We start from the raw sequence: 25,819 nt of genomic DNA on the forward strand, positions 1-25,819 counted from the left end.
ACACCGTTACTGTGCATCCCTCTGCAGTAACTCTGCACCATTCCCTGGTAACTCACATTCCCCAGGCTGTTTTGTAAACATATGGAGGTGGCCACAATTCCTCTGGCAACGTCCAGACCTTGTAAGCATCTCTCCTGAGAGCCACCAGATCTGTGTGGGTGTCTCTATGCTCTGGCAATTGGTTTGGCAATTGGTTTACCCTAACACTGTACTAAGACTTCTTAACAAAACCCACAAACTATCACTTTGGTTATATAGAGTCTTTCCCTTCCAAGTTTACTGCCTAAGATTTGCAGGTATTTGAAAAGTTTGAAGCTTTCTGTTTAGATAAGAAGCCATTTCATTACAAATTAAGTACAGAAGTCAGATAAATCACCAAAACTCTAAGCGGTGCATTCCTAACCTTCCGTAAGTTACAAGCTGTAACCTATTGTGGAGAATTATATATTCATCTTCCTAATTATTTTAGAATAAAGATCTACCAAGGAATTTCAGCATAGAAAATTCAGTGATTTATAGCCTTGCCACAAAATAAATAAATCCTACTGTTTATACCTATAATACAGCACCAGGATCTGTAATAAAAGCAGAAAAGACTGTATACTGCTACTCTGATTTTAAAAATATTAACTTATTTTTATGTTCACACTAGTGGTTAATCTAGAAAAGACTTTGATTAACATAGTTTATTCTTCAAACTCTTATTCTTAAAATTTCATTGTATTAAACTGTTCTGATCACCATTGTGAATTTCTTCTTTATACTTAAATCCACAGTAGATCCATAAAACTTTGCCCTATTTAGCAACATCACTTCTCAGGATTATGTAGTGAAGTAATCTGACCTTCCAATCAAACCCTAAGGAAAGTAGGAAAATTTTAAATCAGCAAAAGAAGCTATCTCTACGAAATCTAAATAATATCAAGAAGTTCCTATGAAACAGAAATCAGTAACCTATAAATGTAAGAAAAAATAAATTGCCAGATGTGACACCTACTGACAACTGTCATTTTGATAATTTCTAAATGAAAGACATGAACCTTCTAATCACAAATAAAAGAAACCAAAATTAAACTAAATGTTCCAATCTTTTTAAAAGCCGGAAAAAGAAGTTAAGTCAAGTTTTAATTTGAACTAAATACTTCTCCTTCCTTTAAAAATAATCCCATATTTCCATGAAGCACTATGCTTTTTCATAACATAAAACCCTGTATATAGGTCTAAAGAAAATCACAGGCACTTATGAAATGTTTCCATTTTCAGTAAAAACATAAATCAAAAAGCATCAGGTGAGATGCTGGTAAGCTCTCTAACATTTCTAACAGTACATTATGGTCATTCCTTTCTCCTTAAACACATCCCTAAAGGATAACTGCACAAGTTTAAGCTTTTTCAACCCCAAGTACTTCCTTGACCAAGGGTCAGCACTGTCATCTTAGCTTAGATCCGTAATCCTGTGCATAGTGAAAATTTTCACAATAAACCTGTTAGCACAGAAGACAGTTTTTTATAGGACCAAATTAATCACTCAAGAGTTTGGGTCACCTACTATCTTAACTATTTTCCACTCTCAAGGAACAGCCTGTACTATCAAAACTTGTTGCCAAGATTGAGTTGGTAAAAACAAGGTGAGACGGGGAAGGATTACTACAACATATTCAGAATTTTTTTCCCTCAGAGGAAAGATAAAGTAGTATGTGGGTATCCTTTACATAATTTCAGAACTACTTGAGAGGCTCTGGGATTGATGCAGATCTACAGCAAAGATCTACAAGCAAACGAAAGGCAATACAAAAATTTAGCCAAGTATTAATATAAAATCATTTTACTGATATGAAAGGAAAGGGTCTTTGCAATACCTTTGAGCCACCTGGAATGTAATGGTTACCATATTTACACAAATGTTTACCAGCCCATGAAACCTTCAAAGCAATGGATATGTAATATACCATAGAGGGTTACCATTATACAATAGCACAGTGACAAAATGCAGAGCAAAAGTAGTGGGTGGTTTTTTTAATGTTTTTTCAGTTGACAGTCATCAACATATAGGCATCTATGATTTTTATGCATCATACATATATGATGCATAATAAAATATTTACAATCCAAAACCTGCATTTTCTATACCTAAATTAAGTTACTTGGGTGATCACATGCATTAAATAAAGACAAGTGTTATTGAGATAAAAAACAAAGAAGGATTTTATGGTGTGATCAGTACACAGTACTCTGTAAGTCTTAATTTCATACAGCTAGATAAATAAGCAAGCTAAGATGATCCCTATTTTACCAATTCTACTACTATTCTCATAGTGACAGTGGAAAATCCAATTTACTGCACATACCAAGATGATATTCATTAATACATATTTAGTTACATTAACAAAACTAAGTAATACTTGAAAAAAATTATGATGATAATCCAAGAACAAAAACATTTCTAGTACAGCTATTTTATGCTCAGATTTTGCTGCATGGAAGAAAACAAAAATTTAAGAAACTAAACCATTCAAAAATTATTAATCTGGCCACCCCAAATGAACAATATGGACTCTACTCATTCCTATCAATATATTTGTTATGCATCTTCTTCCTTTTGCTTAGATGCAATGTTCATTAGCACTTTGAAGTTTTCTCTTTTCTCTCAAATAATATTCACTAAGGTGAAAAATATTCAGCCATTGGTTGCTTTCCTTATAAAGCGCTCTACAGTTCAAGGTTCTATATTGACTGATAGGTCAATCCCTGCATTCTGATCTAAAACAAGAAGAAAACAAGTTTGCAACAGTTTGCAACATCAACTCTCCTTTCATACAGATCAGATATACTGAAAGTCTACCAAGTCTCATCCATAATCCCATCCCACTGACTGCTCATTGACCATTTCACCATGCTCAGATTGACAAGGATTTTGATCTTAATTTTCCCCTTTTTAAGTAATCTGATAGCAAGGGATAAACATTTAGTATATCTCCCTTATGTCTATGTTGCTTACCTGCTCTTGCAATCTCTATGCTGTCATTTTGTTCCACTTATTTTGAAAATCATGATAAAAAAGGGCTGAGTCACATATATCTGGAAATACTGGAACAAATGTTTGTAATTTACAAAAAGCTGTCTAGGACAGCACAAAATTCTGAATTATACAAATGTTTCATCAGCAAGTACTCCTCTGACACCTGCTTGTATGTGAGTAACAATTACTCGGCTGTATAAACAAGGAAATCACACAAACAGACTGAAAGACAGCACCCAAAAAATTAAACCATATTAGGAAACATATCACTTCATTAAAGACATTGAGAAGTTCAAGCAAGTCCAGAACAAAGCTGGTGAAGTAGCTGAAGAGTAAGAAGAGTAGCTGAGGGAGGCAAGATTGGAGAAAAGGAGGGGAGACCTTATCACTCTCTACAACTCCTTGAAAGAAGGTCGTAGTGAAGTGAGGTCAGCCTTTTCTCCCTTGTTACTAGAAACACAAGACGACACAGCCTCAAGCTGCTCCAGGGGTGGTTCAGGTTGAACAAGATAAATTCTTTCATGGTAATGGTAGAATGGTTGTTAAAGATTGGAACATACAACCCAGGGAAGTGGTGGAGTTACAATCCCTGGAGTGTTTAAGGAAAGACTGGATGTGGCACTCAGTGCCATGGTCTGCTTGACAAGGTGGTGTTTGGTCAAGGGCTGGACTCGATTATCTCAGAGGTCTTTTAAACCTAAATAATTCTGTGATTCTGGAAGGAATGGCAGATGCATTCAGCAAACCTTCATCTCCTACATTTTCCACTTACCTAACAAATCACATCCAGGAGAGAGCTGCAAATTCTCAATTTCTATTTAAAAGCTATCCGATTTCTACTTGCTATAATGAGATAATTTTTACCATGACTAGTTAAAGAACTAGATGGGATTACTGCAAATAGAAAACTCCTCAGGGAAAAAGAGACATGACAGTTATCTCAAAGGCAACTTTCATAGTGACCGCAGTATTTTTCAGATAGATGGGGTATCTTGAAACTATGATGAACTGGAAAGTGCCCAGGCATTATAAGCAGTTCTGAATATGCTGAGTCTACACTGCAAGCTCTGTTACGGCATCAAAATTACACAGCCAACAGGTATCAGTTCTAAAAAGCAAACGCCTCTCACAAGGACAGAAATACTCTTCCATGATGGTCAAAAAGCAAAATGCTCACAACCAAAAGGACATCTGTGATATAAGTCAAGCCTTCTTAGACACAGATCTGGAATTTCTCCAAAATCATATAAGTGCTAGCCTACTGCAAGACTGCAATTCCTCTATCATCAAGGAATTTATTTTTAATACTGTAGAAGAAAACCAAAAAGCCATAGACCAGATGGCTAGCTGAACATCATACAGTATCAGGTAACATGAATTTTTCTGCTGCATGTTCTGCTCTCTTTCTCCAGTCATCACTTCTATGGAGAATATGTTGTCTTAACACTGAAAGATAATGTAGATGGATGCTTTCCTATTAAGGAGATTACAAACTTGAGACACCAGGCTAAAGACTAAGGTTCCTATATATTACCTCTTCCTCAGGATAAGAAGTTCTTTAAAAAAGTTTGTATTTGCAATGGCTTCTTTACTTATAGTCAAGCTGAAATAAACTTACTCAAGAACATGTCTCCTACTATTTCTCTGATGTGAAAAAATCAGAAGAACATATAATTTTCAAATACAGGATATTTTCTGCAGCCTTCACTTGTGTTCATATGCCCTTATATCTGCCCAGTTTCATAAAATTAAATTTTCTGAACTATGAAGTTAACATATTCATTACTCATTTTATGAGCTCTGTGACAATCTATGTATGATTTTCTTATGAAACCTTCTGACACAGTTCCTTCCTTCTCCGCTGAAAAAGCAGACAGTAACACTGACTCTCCACCAAGAGAATTTTCTGTCATAGTGTCGCTCTGTAAAATATAGGCTACTGGACAAACTGGAAGATGATGTAGGTTGCAGTGCCATCCTTATGATGTTGACATTGCTGTAAGATTTATATTTGTCAGACTTGGACAGTGTAGTCTCTCAGCTTGCCAAGTGCCCTGCTGTGATAAGGTGCAAGGAATAAGTAAGCTGCTTAAGTTCAGAGCTGACAAGACAGATGTAATGCTTGCTGGTAATGAAAACAACACACAGCTATTCCTGAAGACCACACAGTTAAACATATTGTATGTGCCTAGCAAATGATCTCACATCACTACATGTACAGGAAAAATAAGCCACTTCTCCAGAAACAAATTGTGTTGTCTGTCATTTGAGGCATTTAAGAGACTCAACTCTAGTGCAAGCTAGGGCTAAGAGACCATACCTTCTCCTGGTAACAGAGGGTTCCCAAACAAAACAGTAGCATGAAATAAATTAAATGTTTAAAAAGCTGCACAGGAAAAAAGGCAAGACAAATCACTAGTCTCTAAAAGACTGTGCCATTTTTCCACCAATAAAACTTTATCTAAAATTGATACCTTATCCTTTTTCTTGGAAATTGCATATATAGAAAGCTCACAGAGAGCTACTTCAGCTAATGGAAAAAAAAGTAACCCCAGGCAGCAGCTCAGCTATCTTTTTTTTTTTCTTTTTAAAACCAACATTAACTTGAGTTACTTTAAATCCCCAGAATTTGCTGTGCAAATCAACTTACTACTTTCTTCAGCACCTCCTTACAAATATTACTTCAAATAGCAGTCAGTTTCCTAAAGAAAAACCAGTATCTGTTCATGAAGACAAGTTCTCAAGCTTATAACCTGAACTGGACCTTTTACCCTTCAAGGAACAGGTCTCACAGTAATGTTTCAAGGATCACTACACAAATGCCTCGTGGCAGAGAACTTTAAGTGAGGGAAACAACAGGAAAAAATTAATTTAAAGTACTAAAAATCCAAATTTAACTGCTGAAAGCTAAAAATTCTCACTGAACCAAGTTTTGAACTACTTCCAATTATGTCCAAGTAATTAATTTATCAATTACTCATCATTCTATCCTTAAAATACATCGGATCTATGAAATGGCATGCAGCATAAGTAACAAGCAGAAGGAGCTAGAAGTGATTGTGCAAATGGAAAGCTATGATCTAATCACAAATGTTGAAACTTGGTGAGACAAATCACATGGCTGGAGAATTCCAATTAACAACTACAAACTGTTCAGAAGGGACAGGCAAGGAAGCGGTGGGGCAGGTAATTTGCCCTCTCCACGGAATTGACTGCACAAACTCATCTTTGAAAAACAGTGATGAACAGGTCAAGAGCTTGTGGTTGAAAATCAGAAGCCAAGCCAATAAATAAAATCTCATGGTTTGTGTTTATTACCCACCACTCAGTTGAGGGAACCCTGCTGACAAAACTTTCCTACTTCACCTGCATGAAGCATCACTCTGGCAGGTTCTGGTCCAGCTGCAGGGACTTGTCAGGACAGTCCCTGACATCTGCTGGAAAAGCAGCTCAGCAAGATGGAAGCAGTCCTGGAGACTCCTGGACAACATCAAGGATAATTTCTTACCCCAGGGACAGACAACAGCACCTGCTACTTACTGACACAGATTAACTAACTGGAGAGATCAGGATCGGTGGCAGCCTGGGCTCAAGTGGTCATACCCTGGTGGAATTCACGATCTCAAGGATTATGGGCCAAAGAAAAGATAAAGTCACTACTCTGAATTTTAGAAGCCTGAATTTTTAGTTATTTTAGGAATTAAAATAATGGGACGGGACCCTCTGGAAAACTACATTTAGGGAAAAAGGAGCAGAACAGAACTGTCAGATCTTTAAGGACATTTTTCTTAGAGCCCGAAATCTCTCCATTTCCACCAGTGAGCATCAGGCAGGGAAGGCAGGAGACCAACATAGCTCAGTAAAGACCTCCTGGACAAAGTGAAATACAAGAAGGAAAAGCACTGGACATGGAATCAGGGACAGGCATCCTGGGAAGAAAAGAGGAGTGCTGTCTGGTTGTGGAGAGACAGGATTAGGAAAGCTAAGATATATTGGAACTGAATTTGGCAAGGGATACAAAGAATATAAAAACGGCTTCTATAGGCGCATTGGTCAGAAAAGAAAGATTAAAGAAAATGTGCGGTACTTAATGATTTTGTTTGCCTCAGTGTTCATTAGTAATCACTCTTCCCCATCTCTGAAATCCCTGAATCTCAAGACAGGAACTGGGGAATTGAAGTCATTCCCAGTGAACCAGATCAGGTTCAAGACCACCGGGGGAACCTGAACAAGTCCATAGGACTGAGCTGCATCCCAGTGTCCTAATGAAATTGGCTGATGTAGTTGCCAAGCCATTCTCCATCATATCTGAAAAGTCATGGCAATCAGGGGAAGTGCCCACTGACTGGAGGAAAGGGAATATTACACCCTTTTAAAAATGTATATTTATAACAGAAAATATTTTTCCATAATCTTGCATCACCTTTATATCCAGGGTAAGGGGATTTTAACCGGAGCATCACTGCAATTATTGCCAGTTGGGTTTATGACACCATAAACTTGTATTAATCAATCTTTTAGAAATTTACTTTTTTATTATATGCAAGTTTAAAGCAGTTTTGAATAAATTTTGCTGTGATACTGACTACACATTTTTAAAAACCATACAGTTCCTCACACTGTTTTTTAAAATTCCTTGGAAGTCCCCACTGTTTCATATCCACCTTCAAACAGTTTGGGTTGGAGAGAATCTTAAAAATCATCTAGTTGCAGCTCCATTGCCACTCGACCAGTTTGCTCAAATCCCCATACAACCTGATCTTGAACACTTCCAATGATGAGGCACTCACAAGTTCTGTGGGCAGCCTGCTCCAGCATTATACCATTATATAAAGTGGTATAACTTTTAGTGTAATAAAAAAGGTCTTCCTTGTGTCCCATCTGTATCTACCTTCTTTTAGTACAAAACACTTGCTGGTAGTCCTGTCACTGCAGGTCTTGGTAAAAAAATCTTTCCCTGTCTTTCTTAGAAGTTTCTTTTAAGTATTAAAAAGCCTCAGTAAGTTTTCATCAGAGCTTTCTCTTCTCCAGGCTGAAAAGCTTCAGTCTTCTCAGCCTGTCTTCACAGCAGAGGTGCTCCAGCCCTTTGATCATTTTTGTCTTGGACCCATTTTAACAGGTCCATTATTTTTTCTTGTGCTGGGAAACCCCAGAACTGGATAAACTATTCCAGCGGGTAGTACTCTCACAAAAGTGGAGTAGAAGGACAAAGGCCCCTGTCTTGACTTGCTGGCATGCTGCGTTTCATTCAGCCTAGGATGCACTTGGCTTGTTGGCTTTTTGGGTTCTAAGTGCATGTTGACAGCTTGTGTCCAGATTTATCCCCTGTACTCCCAAGTCATTCCCTGCAGGGCTGCTGTCAAGCTATTAATCTATCAGCTTGTATTGATATTTGGGATTGTCCCTAGCCTGAACAGAGATGTGATACAAAATTACGGAAGAATTTTTCGGTTTCAATTTACATTTAAACCATGACATATATTCAATCACTATACAAAAAACCCCATGCACATAACTTGTGCATATAATAATCAGAGATAAATCTTCCTGGATTCTGGAGTCTGTAATCTCTTTTCTTACAGATATAAACTTGGTGACAGTTTTCTTTCTCCAGATTTCTAATTTCTGCATACACTGGACACATTTAATCCTTGACAGTTACTACATTTTTAACAGCAGACTTGTTTATGTCTCTTTCTGCTCATGTCTTCAGAAGTTATTTACAGTAATGCATTTCTAACATTTGCTGTATCTTTCATAAGACTTGATAGTACCATACCACTGCAAGATAAAAACTTGACAGTTTGCAATAGGATCTGCACATTATTCTGACAGCAAGTACTATACAGCCAGCAAACTATATTCTTCTAATATCCTTATTAAAAATCCAATGAATGCTGTGACTAAATCATATAGCAAATTCTATTTTGTACAAGATAGCAATGAGTCACTGAATTTTTAATAAATTATATATTGTGGTAAGCAACTATTGCATTATTTTTAATTTAACATTTTTTGAAGTCAAGTATATTACTAAAAGCTATTTCATAAGCCGTTATAAAGCAATTTGGAAATATCTTAAAATCTGGCACAAGATTTCTGTCTATTTTGGTCCCACTGCCTGTGAATGTGTGCAATGATCTAGTTAATACGTCATTGCATCTATGGCATAACGATTCTACTCAATGGCCTTTCCAGCAATATTTTTGGAAACACTGAGAAGTAATCAATACTTCTTTGTATTACCAGAAATGCATAGCAACACTGGTATACATAATTGCAAGTGCTTCTCTACTTTTCCACAAGCACAGCTGCAAAAGCTCTACTAGCCCACTGTAGTTTAACAAATGAATTTCATTACAAATTAGAACAGATTAGATAAGCACTGTCCTAAAATGTCCTTAATCCTTTATAATCATTAAAACAGAATGACACACAGGAGAATATGTGCCCATTCTTTTAAAAGCTCATACAAATCTTTTGCTTTGAATCCATTCTTCAGTGCCATACCACAGAGAAATCTCTATATTTTTAGAATTGATGTACCTTTCAATACTATAATCTTCAGCTTTCAAGCTCACTATTATTTGCCTTCAGGTGCAAATTTTAAAGTGTACAGCCTTCTAAAAAACCTTTATGGTTTCAGCCAGATTCTGAAAGGCTTGTAGATCAGTCATCATCACACTAGATTTCTTTTCAAAATAATGTTCTTCAGTCAGAGTACACTTGTGGTTATACTCGGTTCACTTGTCAAATACAAATCTGAGGTCATCAAAAGCTTCAGGGCAACTTCAGCTATTCCAAAACTCATTTTCTAACTCTATTTTGTTGGAGAAATAGTATTTCAAGTATAAAAATAATAGAAAACTCTAAAGATAGAGAAACAAAGGCATTGCATGTGCACGTTTCAGTACAGCATTGCAGCAATTGCCTATAAAGACAAAGTCAATCCAATATCCAAGCATTTCAGAACATAAAAAATACCAAAAGAAGATAAGGTATTTCACTATGAAGTTGATATATATTCTATTGAAATCATTATTTTACAGCTGACATCTCAAAATACATAGGCATAGGAATTTATGCTAATGATTCTATTTAGGTATTTCTGTTGTAATTGATGAAACATTTAAACACTCTCATTTACAAGGTCTACATTCATTATAAGTCACATGCCTGGCAAGGCTGAATGACACTAGGCTCAATACTCCTGTTGGCTTGAATTCCTTGGCCATATACTAATGCAAGGGCTTTTATTTCATTCTAGTTTTAAGTCCCATCTTTTATTAAAATAGAAAAACAGACAAGAGAGCACTTTCTTTCAAAGGCTGATTTGATATTTGAGAGGTCAGTCTGAATTTTTTATCTCCAGAGATTTTTTTATGCAGCCATAATTCATATTTATAATTAGAGCTGAGTAATTAACACTCTTTTGAAAACAGAGACTATCTAGGTACTTGGGGAAAAGCTTTTCTCTTTCCAAAGTAAAACTGAATTTTATCATTAACTATGATGCATAGAGAAATCCAGTTTGTTTCCTATGACCCAAAGCCTCATACACATAAATAGTCAAGGAAAAATGAAATTTTAAAAGCGTAAGCACACACCAAGCTTCTCTTAGAGACTAAAGACGAATGGAACAAGGCAAAAATAAATTAAATAAAACTAAACTCAGCTGAAAGCCTAAGATTTGTCTGCTTTGGGTAAACTGTTTGATGCTGTTTAACAGCATTGGGATGGAAGCTGACACCACAGTAATTCACAGCATGAATTCTATAAATTACATACTTCTTTCAACTTGTCATTAGCTTCAACTTTGCCTTTACATTTACACAAATTTCAAGTGGTGCCCCTGCATCCCATCACTTCTCAGTACTTTTGCCTCTCTTTTATCTGCCTCTAATATCTTCACTGTGATTAGAAGTACTTAAGCTAGCATTTGTATTTCCTGTTTTCACACTAGCTCATGTCTGATATTAAACTTGTAGACCACTGGAAGAGAAAACCAGCTGAACTATGTGTCCACGGAACAGCTAGAATACTGTCGTTCAAGCAAAATATTGGTTTATAATGTGTGATATGGTATGGTATATGCCTTCAGCCATTTCTTTGTAGAATCTGTACTTAAATGTCCATATTCAACTTATTTATTTCCTACCTTGGTAATGACAAATTCTCATTCCATGTGGCTATTTGAACTCAAAGTGCCTGATGGATATGAACATCATAAAATGAAAAAAGATAGTCTGATTCTCTGACAAAAGGAGGCCAGGATAATTTCATTTCTCCATTCAAATATATTTGGGAAAACAATAAAGAGAAAATGCATAATCACAGAAATAATGTGGAGAAACTACAGGTTATAGCATCTTTGTGGCATGCAACATTGAGGTTGCCTGGGAAGTCTTTTGCTTTCACATGAGAAGTCTGCTGAAGTCCAGCAATATCATGGGTTTATACCCCTAAAATAGAAGTGATTTCACCCCAGTGTATCGCATTCTTTTCTTCCCCTATGAAAAAGACCCCAGCTAAATATTCTGTTCATTTTGTCTAATTGCAGTCAAGAAAAAATTTCAAAAGATGCAATGTTCAATGAAAATTTCACTGTCATGTAAGTTTTCAGCAGTGATAGTACATGACACATAACCTACTGAAAAAGCTAGAGAAATATGAAAACATTGGCATGCTATAACAACCCAGTAATTTGCCAACGTGATACAGTTGAATAAAACAATTTAAAGCTATAAACTACTATTAGTATGATACAAATACTGAGTTTTACTCTGGAAGAAATTAGTATATCTTGAACATTTAATAGTGGAAAGACTGACAGGAAACATTGATTTCAACCCAAAACCTCTAGTGAATTCAATTTAACTGCAATCTTTACATCTACTAGCTAAGCAATAAAAAAAAGCCTAGCAATATGTTCATGTTTACACAGATGTTTTTTAATTTGTATTAAAATTTAAAAATTGGCTTTTTACTTCCTTTGCTGTTCCTTTGTAGATGTTACATTAAAGAAAATGCCAGGTTCTCCTCTACAGATCTCTGAAAATAGTAGATATTCTGCTTATTTGGGTTTCTTGCTACTTCTTACTACTTCAGGGAGGAGGAACAGGGAGGACAAGGATAGAAAATGTTTCAAACAACTAGAACCATTTGTTCCTACAGTGTAATATCTAATTTTGGTATGGTTGCATGCTAGTATTTAATCTATTCCTTTATATTTTTTTTCCACTATGTTTTGCTCATTAAAAAAAAATTAACGAAATACAGCCTAAATTTTGTAAAGGAGAGGTGGCACAGTAGGGAAGACCACATTTATTTATTATATGCCTCATGCTTTATCACAAAATGGATTATAAAAATAAACCCAAATTAATTTTTTAAATTATTTTAAATTATTAAATTACTGCTTATGAAGGTTCAATGTCAAGGAATTATGTACAAAGCTTGCCTTTGCTCTGGTAGCTCTCTGACTTGAATGGCGGAGGAAGATGAAGAAAGGTGTCTTTAATCTATCACACAGGGTAGCTGTGAAGCTGGAATTAGCTGCTGAAGAGCAGCACTGACAGTCCCTACAATTTCAAAGGACAAAACTGACCTGCATTAATTGCTCAGATATTCCCAGGAGTGAAAAACTCACTATGGCTTTAAAGAAATTAACAGCTAGACAGATGGTATCGATTGTCTACTCTCAGGTATAGAGCAAATGGTAACGGAAAGGAGTGAAAGGTAAGGATGCAGTCGGGTTGACTGGAGGAAAGAAGAGGCAGGAATTTTTAGAGAAAGAATACATTTGCATATAATCCCTGGAATTCCCCTGATGAAAAATATACAGTGCCAGTGGGTGTGAGAGCTTCTAATTCTGTAGCATCAGCAGTCAGGAAGTGAAGACTAGCTTAAAGATCATGTTTGAATTGAGAATAATGTGGCAAATATACACAAGGCTAGAATATACACAGAGGACTATTGGCCCCAAACTCTTTAGAGAAGTAGGAACCCCATGTTTCAGGAAATGAGAAATATATTACAAGAGGTATCTGATATACTGTCTTTTGGAGAAAATAAAATGCAATTCTACTATGTATATGTATATGTATATGTATATGTATATGTATATGTATATGTATATGTATATGTATATGTATATGTATATGTATATGTATATGTATATGTATATGTATATGTATATGTATATGTATATGTATATGCATACATACAGGTATACACACACATTTGTTTTTATTTTTAAAATACAGAATAACATCATATCACGTCATTCAGGAAATATAGTTTAGCTAGGGTATTTACTCTGAAACAGAGCAGAGTATCATCAGATGCAGTAATTTACTTGCAACAAAATCAAAATCTAAAAGCAGAAAGTCTGCTAGTGATTTTAGGGCAGACTTTTTTTTTCTGCTCCTTTACCCAAGAAGCAACATTTTATTGGTCCATTGGCATTACATCATTACAGAGCCTTTTGAAATGGCTGACCTGTATACTCCCCTAAATTAATACAAATCTAATTATTTCATTATAAATTTAATGTCAGAAATTACATCTTGGAATAATAAGGTATAATGAGCCAACCAGGATTCTGGTGCTTCCTTCCCTCACAGAAAGGCGGTCTTCTACCTGCAGCACTACTACATTTATGACTGTTATAAAGTACCCTTCCTCTCATTTTTACTGCATTCAGTCGAGTTCCTTTTTCACAACATTCATTCCACACAAATATACATGTTCTTTTTCTTTAAAAAACAGTGTTAAGGAAGGCAAGTACTCTATTTTATTTCTAAACTTTTATATATTTGCAGGACACCATAGGCTTATATACAGCTGTACACAATATAAGTGGTTCAAAGTCATTTTATGTTGAAGAAAGCATCAAGAACTGAAAAAGTATTAAAGACTAAAAGCAATATTCTATCCACTGAAGGAAAAATGGAAGAAAATATAAAAATTACTCAACAGTTCAAAACTGATTAACATAATTTCTTCATATTCAGCAGAAAAAACGTAGGTTCTTAAGTCATATAATTTCAGAAACACCGAAAGACTCCAAATTAATTCAAGCCTTTTCCAAAAGGCTCCTGTTAGTCTTCCAGTGTGTAAGTCATGGACAGTCTACAGAATACATTTCAACATCTGATGAATGCATGAATGAATGAATAAATGAATGAATGAATTTAAATCCAGTTGATGGCCAGTCACAGGTATTGTTCCCCAAGAATCAGGGCCACTTCTCTTTAATATCTTTATGACCTGGGCCAAGGGGATCAAGTGCACCCTCAGTTTGCAGATGACACCAAGCTGGGTGGGAGTGCTGATCTGCTGGAGGGCAGGAAGGCTCTGCAGAGGGATCTGGACAGTCTGGATCAATGAGCCAAAGCCAGTGGTGTGAGGTTCCACAAGGCCCAGGGCTGGGTCTTGCCCACGACCTGACCAGGTGGCCAAGAGGGCCAATGGCATCTTGGCCTGTACCAGCAATAGTGTGGCCAGCAGGAGCAGGGCAGGGATTGTCTCCTGTACTTGGCACTAGTGAGACTGCCCTTTGAAACTTGTGATCCAAGAAGGATATTGAGGTATTCAAGCATGTCCAGAGAAGTGCAGCAGATCTAGGGAAGGGTCTGGAGTACAAGCCCTGTGAGGAGTGGCTGACAGAGCTGCAAAAAGAAGACTAAGGAGGAACCTTATCACTCTCTACAACTGCCTGAAATGAGGGTGTGGTAGCCTCTTCTGCCAAGTAAAAAGCAGTAGGACAAGACATAATGTCCTTAAACTGTAACAGAGGAGGTTAGGTTCAATAGTAGGAGAAATTTCTTTACTGAAAGGGTGGTTGAGCTTTGGAACAGGAAACAGGAAATTCCCCAGGAAAGCTGGATGATGTCACCATCCCTGGAAATGGTCAGATATCGCAGACTGAGATGAGGTGTGCCCAGCGGGCTTTGTGTTATTCAGTCAAAGGTTGGACTTGATGATCTTGGAGGTCATTTCCAACAATGTTTCCATGATTTCTGTGTTTTCAACCCTTGAATTAGGAATTTTCAAGCCGCCTTATGTTTTTATGTTTTATATATATGCTCTTTACATATGTCTTTTAAATGATTTTTAAAAGGACATGTGAAAACAAATTTTTTTAAAATTCAGAACAAAAATTCAAAACAGATTGCCACTTTAAGGACAGGCTATCAATTTTAAAGCACTCCAAGCTGCATTTCCACATTTAAACATACAGCTACAAAAACAAAAAAAAATTAATGGAATAAAAGGGAATTAAAGTATAGAGTGAAAATATTAATAGTTCAAAATAAGTGAGTACAAAGTAAGGTACACCAAGAATCACATTGGAAACAGTGTGGGATGATCCAGAAAACTTACACTTCCTCTAAGAATATGAATGGGCCACTAACCACTTTCTATCTGACAACATTACAGTCATGCATACGTTGACAGATTAAGTAATTACTGTATAACATAGCAAAAAAACAAATTTTGCACTTGTGCATATCCTGTTCTAGAGTATATCAGTGTTCCTGAATGACACTGTTTAATGTGTGATTTAGTGTATGCATATCTTTCAATACCCTGATGGCAGAGATACCAAGTGACAAACAGACCATGCATCCTTTCACCTTCATAAATAGTCAAGGTAAAAATCAATAATAAAAAGACCTCACAAATATGTACTGTGTTTCACTCCCTGCCTTTTTAGGTTTCATCACCAACACAACTCCAAAAAATGAAACTTTCACAGTTGATACTGGTAAGTTTGTTACTCTTCTCCTGGGCAAGAACAGGTTTGAACTACATTTAACAGAACACCAAAGACGGTTACCACTGTTAATGAACTGTCACTATGTTTCAAAAGGCCCATCTCAGTAAACCCCTTGTTATTTATTTCTTACCTTAAACATAACTTACTGCTCTTTAACTGGCAATAACCATCACAATTCAGATTTTTAGTAGATTCAAATACTGGAACACCTTAATAGCAATGCATATACGGAGCATATATTAATATACTACTCACCAATTTTAATCTTTCCAAGGGTATTCTGCTAGTGTCTATCGGAGCACGCTCTGTGACATTACCAAATCTGACTTCTGGGATGGCAATTGCACATATTATATGTGCCCACCTGTGAAAAGTGGCAAGTCAAAAATACCACCAAAAAAACTCATAGAAATACAAGTGCTTAAGTTGTTGCTTGCTGCATATTTGGCTTTTGCTTTTGGTTTGGTTTTCTTAAACATACCCATCTGTGGTTACTTCCTTATGAGGCTTTCCTAAGCTTCATTAACACATTTTAACAAACCTTGCAACACTAGCACTTTGTGTCAATGAACTTTCAGACTGTGATTTTATTGCAACAATTTTTAAGTATGTTTTACTTTTTATTTAAGCAAGAAGTTTTTGCAGCTGTGCTATTCAGGCACATATGTAAACACCACACTAAGTTCATGTGTAATTTATCATCTACAGCATTTATTAGTCATTATTAACACTACTCAGACCTGAGAAACTATTCTTACACAACAAATGTGATTACAATCAATCATGTACCTATCAAAATGCAAAACGAAATGCAAATGTTATCAAAGCCTTCTGTTTACAGACACAAAGGTATCCAAGCAGCAAAGTGAGCAAGCCACCAGTGCAATGCCCAACATGAACTGGATCTCCTTTGGTAGCAAAAGCACCTGCAAGTGCCTAGGACCAGTGTTACATTCAAGGCTTCAATGGAACATCTGGAGGTTTGTCAGATGATACTACATGCTTCCTATATGCATCAGAAAGCACTCCAAACCCTCCCAATACGTGAATCTCAAAATAAGAAAAGCTAAAAGAAATTTTAAAAAGCCTGAAACTAATATTAAAACTGTGTATTTCATGAAGCACAAGAGAAGCTAACAACTCTTTTATTATCAAAGAGCAGCCTTCTGAGGCTACTTCTAAAATATTTTTGGGGTAGACAAGAAGTTACTTCTAAAATCTTTCTGGGGTAGACAAGAAGTCAGTTATTTCCTGAATAAAGGAAAATATTTCAATTTTTTTACTCATATTTGCCTTATTCCCTGTCCTTTACTGTATGTCTGTTTTCATTAACCCACTTACTCTGTTTCTGTAAGCTCTGAACATTTGCCTCACTCCACTTCTTGTACATTTTGAAGAAACACACATTACACAAGCATCTTAGCAGATTAACAGGAATGTGGGCTGAAACTGAAGAAGATGGAGGGTGATGCAGAAAACAAAAAAAAAATGCTCTTTCTTGCACTAGAGCAGGAATATTTCAATAAGTCATCTTTGACAAAAACATCTGCAAAAGTATAATATGACACACAGGGACCAAACAAACCCCTGTCATGTGATTTTAAAGTTGTATTGGTCAAAGTGTGAAGTAAGACCTGTACATAAAGATGACATACCAATTAGCAAATTATACAGTTCAGCCCAAATAAAAACAGATAAATCTTGCAGATTCATCCTTTTATTATGGTGACAGTTTCTTCATGTTTTAACTTACACGAAGTTGAGACTTGTCTTACCATCTAAGCTTTATGAGAGAGAAAAGCTATAAACAAAATGCCTCTTCAATCAACCTTCAATTAAACATTCATCCTCTGACATCTCTCAACCTAACAGACTCAAAACAATTCCTGCGTTCTGCTGAAAAGAAAGAATCTCAGCCTTCCTATACGGCAAACTGCTTACTGCATGCACACATACCAGTATGATGCATTAGCTTTTAGAAGTATGACTTGCTCTTCCTGTATCTCTAATTAGTATGTAGAGAGTAAAGAAGGAGCAAAGGAGAATGCACATGTTAGATTTTACAGCTGTTGGAGAAAAAAGGTTAAATTGTAACATACTTTTTTGAAAACTCAAAATTTTGAAATGATAGCTAATGCTGAAAGACAGATCAAAAACTCTACAATGTGTAACTATAAGGTGTTACAGAAACAGTAAAAACAAGAGTCCAACTGGTTTTACAGAAATCACATTTCACAAATCCGTAAAACTAACCTACAGAGTGATAGAATGTAAACCCAAAAAATCTTATGCATAATTATACAAGAAAAGTGATTTTATGCAAACCTCTGTGCATTTTCCTCGTAATATATCTTTATGAGACATTTCAAAAAAATTTATATTGATATACGAAGAAAGATATACATATTTTTAAAGATGCAACATGGAAGCTAAGCCACCAGCAGCAAATATCAAAAGGGCATAATAAATCCTACTGAGATAATATACTCGTAATTCTCTTTGTATTTATCAAGTAAAGTAAGTAACAAATCAAAGGAAATTTAAAGCAGAACTAAAAATCAGCTGAGAATTTTAATGTACTGGTAAAAATCTCCATTAAAATAGCTACAATAATATTTTCTGAAGGTAAGATATGGCCTGAGTTAAAAAACTTTCTCCTAACTGGACAAGAGTCATGAAATCAATTGCAAAAACCACTGATAAATAAATTCTTTCCACCTCCTTTTCCTGGTAAGTGAAAAACAATGCCATACCTAGATCATGTCTTACCACTGCATTCCAAAGCACGAAAGAAAGAGGTCTACACGATATTGCTAAGCTACTAAGATGAGCTAATTAATTATGAAATTATTCAAAATGCATGTAAGACTATTCTACTATAGAGCTTGAAAAAACATTAAGCTGCAACATTTTCCACTTTAGCTGATAGGGTTACTTGCTATAGTTTCTATCAGCCAGATACAGTAATGGCTTGATATCAGCAACAAAACTATTTTTGACACTGTGTGACAGAAGTGCGTTTGATAAAAAAACACACTTCAGAATTGAAAATTATTTCAACATGATTAAAAATAATTCTTTGAAAATACTGGATTTAGAAGTTCAAAAGTATGGTATAGTAATTTTCAGGAGCAAAGAAAATACACTTTGCTGTTTGATAAGACATGCAAACAAGGTTAAATGAGTTCTCTCATTTACTTTCTTTGCAAAAAGGCCAGCAGATTAAAATTTGGAACAAGCAAGCATTTGCAAATACTAAAACAAATGTACATTTTACTATCTAACTATTTAACAAAATGCCAGTGCCACATTTCAACTGAAGTAAGATTTAGCTTAAAGAGACACTGTCAAATAACTCAGGTTGCAAATGCTTTGCACCTGGGAATGGACTGGAAATAAAGTTTAAAATAAGCACATACAGTCCTGAAGAACATATTACTTACTTTTTGTCAGTAGTCTGCTTTAATGCACCACCTCTCAAATTGCAGAGACAACACTCCTAAAAATAAAAACAGAGTAGAAAAAGTGAGTTTTAATGATGTTTTACAAATCAGTTCTATTCATCTGATCTTGAGGATAAAGCAAACTGCTAAAGCAATTAATTACTGGGTTACAAACTGCCCCTTACAAGCATAGCATTTCCTTACAGAGGAAGAAAAGGATACAGTAATAAAAAGAGAAACAACTCATACAACCAAAAGAAAAAAGGTATTTGAGTTATTACTTACAGATGAAGGGATAGAATCACTTTGAAATGTAATAAAAAAACCCAAACAAAATCAACACCAAAAAACAAAAAACCAAAAATCCCCAACACTTTTAATCAGTACTGCTGTAGAAAGGCTGGAAACTGCCACACATTTTACAAAGGTAAAACCAAGTACTATGGTACATAACGAGTTTAAGAGAAGTTACTGAGAAACTGACCCATAAGCTATTGATCTAGCTTAAATTTTCTTTTTCTTTTTCCTGCAGTATACCTCCACTGCTTTGATCTCCAGTACAACTCCATCTCTTTCAGGGCACTTGGCAAGGTGTTCAGCAGTCCCCACATAACATACTAAAAAACATGGCTTTTCCTACCTCTACTTAAAACTGAGCTTTTGAACAGATACACTCTTCTCGTCTTTCCAACCCCTCACTCCTCTCCTCTTCAGTCTCCTTCATTTCTTAATCTATTCTTTCCCTTTATTTCTCTTTTTTATCTCTTATCCCTTAAAAGGAGCTGATGAAAAAGTGTTTTGAACATAGCTATTCTTCTTCCCACCTGTTTTTCTAAAAGAATGAATGTACAAATAGAGTCAAGACATTATGTGACAGTACACCTATATGAGACCGGGTCTTTTGAATCCTACATTTAAGTTGCCCTTGCAGGACAAACAAGCAAATCAAACAAAACACAAACAAAGCAAAACCCCAAAAAACTTTCTGTTATACTACAGTCTGATCTTAAAAATAATGAAGACTACAAATGTCTGCAAGAATTTTATTTGAATGATATATTACATTTCCTATGAAAAACATCTTTCCTAACCATAGAAAAACACTTTCTGGTGACAATTGGATCCTCTTTACTATCCAAGCACAAAATTTTTGCTTTACCAAACAAAACTATGAAAAACAGGACATCCTCTTATGAAGCACCCTTTTAACTACTGAATATTATTGTAGAGTTTTAAAGAGAATTGAGGTTCATTATTCTATCCACAACAACCTCAGGATGGGACTTAATATCTTCCAGATCACATTTTCCTTTCTAGAAGTAAATATTGACTAATAAATCAGGGAACCCAAAGGCTCAAAACTACACCACTTTCAGTAAAGTTGTTTTTTTCTGTGGGCTTGCAATAGTAGCCAATTGGAAAAACAGCATATTGCAATAAAACACTGTTTTGGAGTGATCCCTGCACCCCTTCCAGGGACCAGGTCACCCCACATCTGACAGACCAGTTCTTCTCCTTGCCTGAAGACTTGTGCAGTGTGGTGGACATCAGCATCAACTCCAGCAGAGCCCAGCAGGCATCAGGAGCAGGCAGCGGGTGGTGGTACTGACACCTCATGCATGGGTACTTATCTGCCACTAGAGCAACTCCAAAAGCTCCTGCTTTCCCAGAGAGCTTCTCTCTGCCCACCATCTTTCTTTCCCTTTGTCTCCCAGATGGTGTGGTTGACTGACTGTGGGGTAGAAAGCTCATGCCATTCTCCCTGTGTCTTTCAAGCCACACAGGCATCCTGGAGGGCACCATCTTGTAAATGCTATTTCCACCACTTTGGGTCTCTTTTTGTTTCCCAGGGCTTCAGGAGATTAGTGATTTTGTATTTACTTTTTTTTTTTTTTGCTTGTTGCTGTTTTGCTTTTTAGTAAACTGTTATTTTTTCACTTACGTTTACTCGTATTCGTTCCTTATGGGTGGAAAGGGATTGGTAAGAGGAGGTACCTAATTTTAGAGTGTCCAGCTCTTTAAACTGTCTTAAGCCAAGACAGCAGTTCTGCAAAGCATGAACTTTCATGATTTATACATAGAGTATTATCTGCAGACTGGGGAAAAGAGCATAAGTCTAACTCATCAGAAATCCGTGCAGGGCGAAACTTTCATTCTCTGCTTTCAAATGTGAAAGTTCAGGGGATTCCTCATAAATTCTTGCTAATCTGAGCACCTTCTTAACATTGGCCACAAAAATACTTTAACTCAGCTTTGCAAAACAGAGTGCATTTTCTCCTATTTTAAGAGCGTTGACATTCTTACGCCACTTAAAAATTTGTTACTTGACAAATGATGACATTTTTCTGCTTCTAATGGATATTTTTCACTTTTACAAAAAACTTTCATCAGGTCATCTGCTGTGGAACTCACTAATGTAGCCAGACTGAGAATCCAAGGCCCTAAAGAAATTTTACAAATAAATTTTACGAAGAAATTAAGCTAAAAGAGCACAGGAAGAGACAGGAGTCATATATTTACCTACCAACTACAAAGCTTTGACATTAGGTTAAACACAGAAAAGAAAAAAAAATAGAGGGAAAATTAAATGGAGGAGAGCAGCCCAAGCAAAAGAGAAAGTGGTTCTAAATATCCTCATTAGAAGCTTTAAAAAATTACCCTTATGCAGGACGTATAGGAACCAAATATTATGTCCTCTACAGAAACACCTGTATATATCTTTGGTGAGCAGAAAGTGTTGTTGGGTACTTGTTCACTGTCTGCTGGACACAAACTATAAACAATTAGATCCCTAAGAACTAGTCAAGTTCACCAGCGTTCATAACAAAACTGTGTGGGTAGGAATACAGGTTTAAAGCCCATTAAAACTATTTTTTTTATTATGTCTGCATTGCAATATATTTTCCTATATACAGGCAACATGGCTATTAGCTTAACTTGACTCAATATACTACAATTAATGAAACTCAGGGAACCTGACATTTACAGAGACTAATATTCATAATAAATGTATACATGCCATGGGTGGCAGTGAAATAACATGTGAACTAGTAACTACTGCCCATGTTATTATCCATGAAGACATAGACCTGCTGAGGTAGTCCAGCACTCCAAAAACACCTCTCCTATGAAGGCAGGCTGAGAGAGCTGTTCAGCCTGGAGAAAAGTAGAGAAGGCTTTGGGGAGACCTCATTGTGGCCTTAGAATACTTAAAGGGGGCTTATAAAAAAGATGGGGAATAACATTTTATACGAAGAAATGGTTTTAAATATAGACAAGACATAAGGAAAAGTTTTTGACAGTAAGGATAGTCAAACACCAGACCAGATTGCCCAGAGAGGCAGTGGATGTCCCATCCCTGGAAACATTCAAGGTCAGGTCATACAAGGCTCTGAGCAAACTGGTCTAATTGAAAATGTCCCTGCATATGGCAGGGAATTTGGACTAAATAACCTTTAAAGATCCCTTCCAACACAAACTCTTCTATGATTCTGTGGTTCTGTGTTCTCAAAAAGGAAGAGCATGTCTGTGCATCCCTGTCTACCTGCTGTCAGCCTATTATGTAAAAATCAGGAAAAGAATGTATTTCATTATAAAGCATCACCTTAGAAGGTATCCAATCTCTTATTCATTATTACTTTGCAAATCCTTTAAACAAGTAATTTTGTCATTTGTATTTGCATTAAATAATAATTTCACAAGCATATTATTGTATACATATCTAAATTAAATCTTGAACCATTTTAAATTGCTCATCTCCTTAAAAAATCTCCATAACATTCTAGAATTACAAGAAGGCATTTTTTCTTCCAGTACCTGTATAAAGTAAGATATCTCCATATAATTCACAAGTTTTATACAGTAACATTCCTTTTATCTTTCAGCTTTTTTGTGGAAATGATGTTTTTTTTCATAACAATGCATATCATATTCACTATTTCTGGACTAAATGTTTCCCCTTTTTCCCAAAACAAAAACATTTTTGCAACCAGCAACCCTAAACTCACTTCTCTGCTTCAATCACTTCAAGAAACTGGCAGAAAAACCTCAAGTCAGTGTGAATTAACCATGCTTCCTTTGGTACATCCATCCAAAAGATGGATCACCTTTTTTGGAAGGGTATGTCACTACTCAGGCAAAGCTGCATATTAATTTTTGTTGCATGGATAAATATTACGCAAAACCCAAGTCTGTTTACACTCATTTATATTTTAAAATGAATACAGTTGCTTATCTTTGGGTATTTTTTTAGTGTCTGCCAGAATTCACTCATATTCACAATAACGCTTACAAAAACCAGTTTTCACACTTCCATATTCCCATACCTACTTCATCAGCAAGAGCTGTCTCCATAGGAGACAGGAAGCCGTCTGACACAGCAAGGCAGTAGAATTCTGCCAAGCCATAGCAGAGGAATATATATTAAGTCATCTAACAGTTATTTTTATTGAAAACTATTATTATATACCACACAATCCTGTTTCTTGTTAAACTGCTATTTCTTCTTTGCTAAGGCCCTGTAAATTACAATAGCATCTCCAAATAATTACATTTACTCAGTTAAATGAAAAAGAAATTCAAGCATATGTCAGTGGAAGACAGCGTAAGATAAAATACATATTTCTCTTAATAAATTGTGACTGACACATTTCCAAAAATTTCCTCTTAAAATGTAGTTTCTATAAGCATCATAATAATCTCTTGCATCCATGCCATTAGGGAGCTTTTCATTTAAACTAGCAAGCAGACACCCTGCTTAAGCCTTTTCCTTTTTACTTTATGCATGATAAACATCAAAAGCCGCATACTGTCCCTTTCTTTTTTTGCCATTTTCCATCTATAGATCCTTATTTGGTTAAACACAATTTTTCCACCTAACTGACTTCATCTGCGGCCACGTTCTCCCTTCTGAAATGCAATGAAAAGAGATCTTCAGTCATGTCAGGGAAAATATGTTTCATTTTTATCCCACATCTGGGGAGATGTGCTTACACAGCCATGACTTATGTAGCACATGGACAATAATCTCCAAGATCTTTTCTCCAGCAGCAGCTGACATCACTGCTCCACAATCCTTTGTCTGTATTCTAGCTTCAGTATCTTAAAATTTTCTCTAATTATATCTTGTTTTCGAAGTTATCTCAGTAATTTATTAAGATCTTGTCTATTTCTGATTGGCCTTACTTCACAGGCCTCACTAAAAATAAGTCAAAAGTTTGTCTTCAGCTAACATCTTCTGCTACAGCTTCTGCAAAAGGAATAACCATGCAGGCTGGACAAGGCAGTAAAAGACAGTGTAATGTTTGACAGATGCGACTGGAAAAATGAGACTTGGAAAAGGGCATGGCTAGGTACTCCAATAAGAAGGTAGTTGCTATTGAAGGAAACTAGTAGCAGATTCAAAACAAAGAAACAAACAAAAAAACCCAGAAAGATTCTTCACACAGTACGTGTCTGTTTGCCAGATGTGGGTGCTAAAATTTTACACTAGTTGAGAAAGAATCTGCCTAAGTTCATGAAAAAGAAGTCCAACAAAGGTTACTTTCTACTAAGGAAATAGAAAGATACTGCCGTTGGCTAAGACAATTTCTTATTTCCACATCGTAGGAGATTGAGAAAGCATTAGGAATGCCTGCTCAAGACACATATTCTTAATCAGGTATTAATTTCTTGCTGTGAATGAGATAATAACAGACTAGAACAGACTTTAGTTTAATTCTTCTAGCACATCTGACTGCTCTACACAACCTCCAGTTTTAAACATTCATATGCAGAAACACTACCTAGATATTAAGGAAAATCCAAATGCTTGGCACTAAGCACTGAAATATATATTACATATCATATATATTTAATTTTCCCAATCTGTGATCCCAAAAAACAAACAAAAAAGGAAGCTTTACTAATATATTATTATTAATCACTTAATAAGCTATTATGGTAACTTCATTGTCACATCTTTATTTAGCAGTGATTTTACCTGAAGTAATATTTTCAAGTAGTTTCAATACATTTTGGCTAGTTATTTGAAGCATTACATTGGAAAGAACATTAAAGATCATCTAGGCCAACTCCCCAGCAATATGCAGGGACACCTTCCTAGGCCAGGTTGCTCAGAGCCCCATGCAACTGGCTTTGCACACTTCCAGGGATAGGGCATCCACCACTTTTCTGGCAAGCCTCAAGGTAAAGAACTTCTTCCTTAAATCTAGTCTAAACCTTACAACAATTTAGAGTCACTACTCCTTGATAATGTCTTAAGCACCAAGTAGGGCATTACCTATTCAGTAAGTAATGTATTTCCACCATTTTTTAATCAGCTCAAGTCAATTGACTTCAACTAGCATCTAAAAACTTAAGAAAAGTGGTTAGGAAAGGTTTTGGGTTTGGTTTTTTCCCTGAAATATTTCTAATAAGAGGTCAAAACAGTTTCAAGAGTCAACTGCTCCAAAGATGAGTCACAATAATGCCAATTTACTAGTCTCCTCTAAAAACAACTAATGAAAACAAGCATCTAATGTTCAACTCTGCTACAGCTAAGTCAAATAGATAAAAATTGTAGGGCTTTGGCCA

General features: G+C 35.9%; 1 protein-coding gene across 4 annotated transcripts in view; it reads right to left on the minus strand.

Moving 5' to 3' along the window:
- The window catches only part of KDM4C (lysine demethylase 4C), a 251,390-nt gene that overhangs the window by 61,688 nt on the left and 163,883 nt on the right, over positions 1-25,819 (minus strand). For 3 of the 4 annotated variants that reach the window (XM_030969349.1, XM_030969346.1, XM_030969347.1), the window contains exons 16-17: positions 19,247-19,302; positions 16,059-16,167 (exon numbers count right to left, since the gene is read on the minus strand). In XM_030969349.1, coding sequence (XP_030825209.1) covers positions 16,059-16,167; positions 19,247-19,302 — 165 coding nt within the window. The remainder of the gene's footprint in view (positions 1-16,058; positions 16,168-19,246; positions 19,303-25,819) is intronic. The other variant, XR_004061512.1, reaches the window with a different exon arrangement.

Source organism: Camarhynchus parvulus, chromosome Z (assembly GCF_901933205.1).
Source record: "Camarhynchus parvulus chromosome Z, STF_HiC, whole genome shotgun sequence".
Classification (NCBI taxonomy): Eukaryota; Metazoa; Chordata; class Aves; order Passeriformes; family Thraupidae; genus Camarhynchus; species Camarhynchus parvulus.